The following is a 3,677-nucleotide window of genomic DNA, read 5'->3' on the forward strand; positions in this document are numbered from 1 at the left end:
TTAAGCTTTTGGTTCCTTGTATGTCATGGACTTCCGCAAAATAACGCCTGCGTCTATAATAATTTATTTTACACATGTTAAAAGTATTTAAGCTAATCCGATCACCGAAAAATAAAACTTATTATTTTACAATCACGTGGTTTTAATCATTTGTTTTTCCGGTTAGTTAGGAGAATAGTTTTAAGTGAATGATTCAATTGAACCTTGAGCCTTGAAATTATAATACTAAATCATGGTCATGTTATATAACTAGATGATAAATATAGAAATAATGAGTCATGGTATTAGCTATCAACACTAAATATGTACATAAAATATTATGTTGCCATGTTAATCGATAGTTCGATTAAATATAAATAAGGTAAAGTCTGATGGTGGCTTTATATCCAAGCATATAAGGAAATAACAACATTGCGCACGATCAGTGTTAAATAAAATCACCGTGCAGTGAGCTGTTTTAGTATTCATAACAAAGTGTTTAATAAAACATGCGGAAGATAATATGTTTACTTTTGTTCGCGCTAGCCGTCATGGCCCAAGAAGAGAAACCTCAATACGATTTGAGCAAAGGTGAAGAATTGTTCGATAAGTTCATAAAGGATTACAATAAAGAATATAAGGATGAAGCAGACAAGAAAGTACATTACGAAGAGTTTCTTAAATCGTTGAAAGTAATAAATGATGCTAATGCCGCGCCATCTAGCGCAACGTTCGATATAAACGCATTCGCCGACTATACTCCTGAGCAGAGGAAATTTTTGCACGGAGGAAAAATTCCACGGGTAAGTAATAAATTAGGTTTATTTTATTTTATTCAGATTCAAGTTAGCCCTCTACTGCAATCTCACCTGGTGGTAAGTGATGATGCAGTCTAAGATGTAAGCGGGCTAACCTGGAAATGGTATGGCAGTTTTTTATTAAACAAACACCCCTTGGTTTTGTTGGTTTCTACATGGCATCGTACTGGAATGCTAAATCGCTTGGCGGCACGGCTTTGCCAGTAGGGTGTTGTACTAGCCTCGGCCGAAGCCTCCCACCAGACCAGAAATTATAAAATTTCAAACCTCTGCCGGAAATCGAACTTGGAACCTCCCACTAATAAGACCACAGAGCTAGGGAGGCCGTTAAGTAAGTTAAGTTACAACTTTTATATATCATGACTAATATTCCCCTTTTCCCCTCTTGCTTGTGCTAGTAGTAGGTATGACACTAGTGCAACAGATGGGGTTTGAACCGCCGACCTTTCGGATTTCAGTCCGCGTTTTTACCCGTTGAGCTATTGAGGCTTCTAATTAAATTGAAAATTTTAATTACTTTTGTTTAGGCATAGCTCGTCTTATAAAAAAAGACGATAGAATATTTAGTATATTTCAATCTTCTATTTTCAGGAACATCAGAAGGCTGAAACGGAAACAAAGTGATGTATTTTTCTAGTTCTTCGTATTTTATGTTTTCTTGTACTTTTTTATTTTAATTTTTGTAACCGAGTTCTAATAAAATAAACTGTTACTGGAATATCTATTATTTAGTCTTATTTAATCAATGATTTAATAACATGGAGCCACAAATACGTATGTAAGTAGTAGGTAAAAAAAAAACACGACTGCTGAATTATTATTTTTTTTCGAAAAAATTATAGCCAATGTCACTTGAGATGAGTAAGGATTCAAATCTGTTCAGGCATTTAGAAATTAGGGTGGAATAAAGAATCATTTTGAACACATTGAACAACATGCATACAGTACATTCATGAACCCTGATAAAATTACACTCATTTTAACGGTAATTTTTTTTTTGTGGTTTTAACTTCCGACCCAAAAAGAGGGGTGTTTTAAGTTTGACGTGTGTATCTGTGTATCTGTATATCTGTGTATCTGTGTGTCTGTCTGTGGCATCGTAGCTCCTAAACTAATGAACTGATTATAATTTAGTTTCTTTTGTTTGAAAGGTGGCTTGATCGAGAGTGTTCTTAGCCATAACTCAAGAAAATCGGTTTAGCCGTTTGAAAGTTATCAGCTCTTTTCTAGTTACTGTAACCTTCACTTGTCGGGGGTGTTATAAATTTTTAATTTACACTTGTAAATCAAACACTTTCGGTCTCACATAACTTATGCACGGTTCAAACTGTCGTTAAACACAAGAATTGTATGGGATGGTCGGGTTTAAGGTAAATCGAGTTTATGGCAAGACAGTTTGAATTGTGCTTTATATCAACAAAATATTTAGGCCAGGGATAAATTCAGCAGAATACCACACGCGGAAATTCCCCTGTTCCCATTGTTTTGTACCCTTAGCTACTTACCAGGTACATAGTAATATTATATCTGACACATTCGAGCGGAATTCCGCACGCATTATTACACTCATGGTATTCCGCTTGATCTTTCCATGGACTTAAAAGGAACTAGCTAGCTTAACAGCTGGTATTTTAACCCCCGACCCAAAAAGTTATAAGTGTAGTGTTATAAGTTTGACGTGTGTATCTGTGTATCTGTCTGTGGCATCCTAGCTCCTAAACTAATGAACCGATTTTAATTTAGTTTTTTTTTTATTGAAAGGTGGCTGGCTCGAAAGTGTTCTTAGCTATAATTCAAGAAAATCGGTTCAGCCGTTTGAAAGTTATCAGCTCTTTTCTAGTTACTGTAACCTTCACTTGTCGGGGGTGTTATAAATTATTAATTTACACTTACTATGCTCAAGTTTTCGCAAGTGAAGCTGATTGCACGCCGCAGTAATAAAGACGCTGGTAAGTATTTCTTAGATTGTTATTTTAAATAATTATTTACTAGATGATATCCGCGACTTTGCTTCAGGTATTTTAAAAATCCCATCGGAGTTGTAAATAACCAAAATAATATATTTAGTAAAAATGTGATTCCTTGATTTTCCGGAATAAAAGTATATCTAGCCTATAATATCTGTCCGTAAATCTACCAGACAGACAGACTTCAGACAGATACACGTTTGCATAATTTTAGTATGGATTTCTTTTTTATCAACAAGATAATGTTCAAGGATGACCAGTGTGAAACACATTAAAATATCTCGTATCTGATTGACTGCTCTTTCCTCGAACTGCCAACCGACTTTGTTTCAGTGAATTCGCCACCGAGACCTCGTCTATATTTTAAAAAAAAATGCTCTCCAATGCTCTCCAAGTCGGTCTATTTAAAGGAACCCTTAATCATAAATATCGCAAACGTGACTTGATTTAATAGAAGCCTTAAAACCCAACCCAACAAGTTTTTTCTTTCATTCCTTTTTAGGGTTCCGTACCCGAAGGGTGCCAATGGAACCCTATTACTAAGACTCTACTGGCCGTCTGTCCGTCCATCCATCCGTCTGTCAGTGTGCTAGAAGTGATTTAAGCCTAGATTGATATTATTATGTCAGTCAGTAGTAGCCAAAAGGCATTCTATCCTAACAGTAGATTCTCCTATTCAAATTGAACATTGGGTGTTATTTTAAAGGCCAAATTACGCCGAAACGCTGCGCAATTTTAAACACTTTGCGGTCAAAACGGCCGCCCACTATTAGTTTCGTACGATTTGAGCCAGAAAATGGACAAAGCGTTTGCCAACTAACACGGCCTATAGCCTTTTCATTAGAACAGTGTTAACAACAGCGAATTTATGCTACACGAGGTTTTCCCTAACAGATTACAGGGTGGCGTAAGC

At 36.0% G+C, this 3,677-nt stretch overlaps 1 protein-coding gene across 1 annotated transcript; it reads left to right on the forward strand.

Moving 5' to 3' along the window:
- Positions 1-377: 377 nt before the first annotated feature.
- On the forward strand, positions 378-1,521 carry LOC123871688. Its single transcript, XM_045915597.1, has 2 exons — positions 378-782; positions 1,389-1,521. The coding sequence occupies exons 1-2, from the start codon at positions 489-491 to the stop codon at positions 1,419-1,421; spliced, it is 327 nt and encodes a 108-aa protein (XP_045771553.1). The 5' UTR covers positions 378-488; the 3' UTR covers positions 1,422-1,521.
- Positions 1,522-3,677: the final 2,156 nt, after the last annotated feature.

The sequence above is a fragment of the Maniola jurtina genome, chromosome 14 (genome assembly GCF_905333055.1).
Source record: "Maniola jurtina chromosome 14, ilManJurt1.1, whole genome shotgun sequence".
In the NCBI taxonomy this organism is placed as follows: domain Eukaryota; kingdom Metazoa; phylum Arthropoda; class Insecta; order Lepidoptera; family Nymphalidae; genus Maniola; species Maniola jurtina.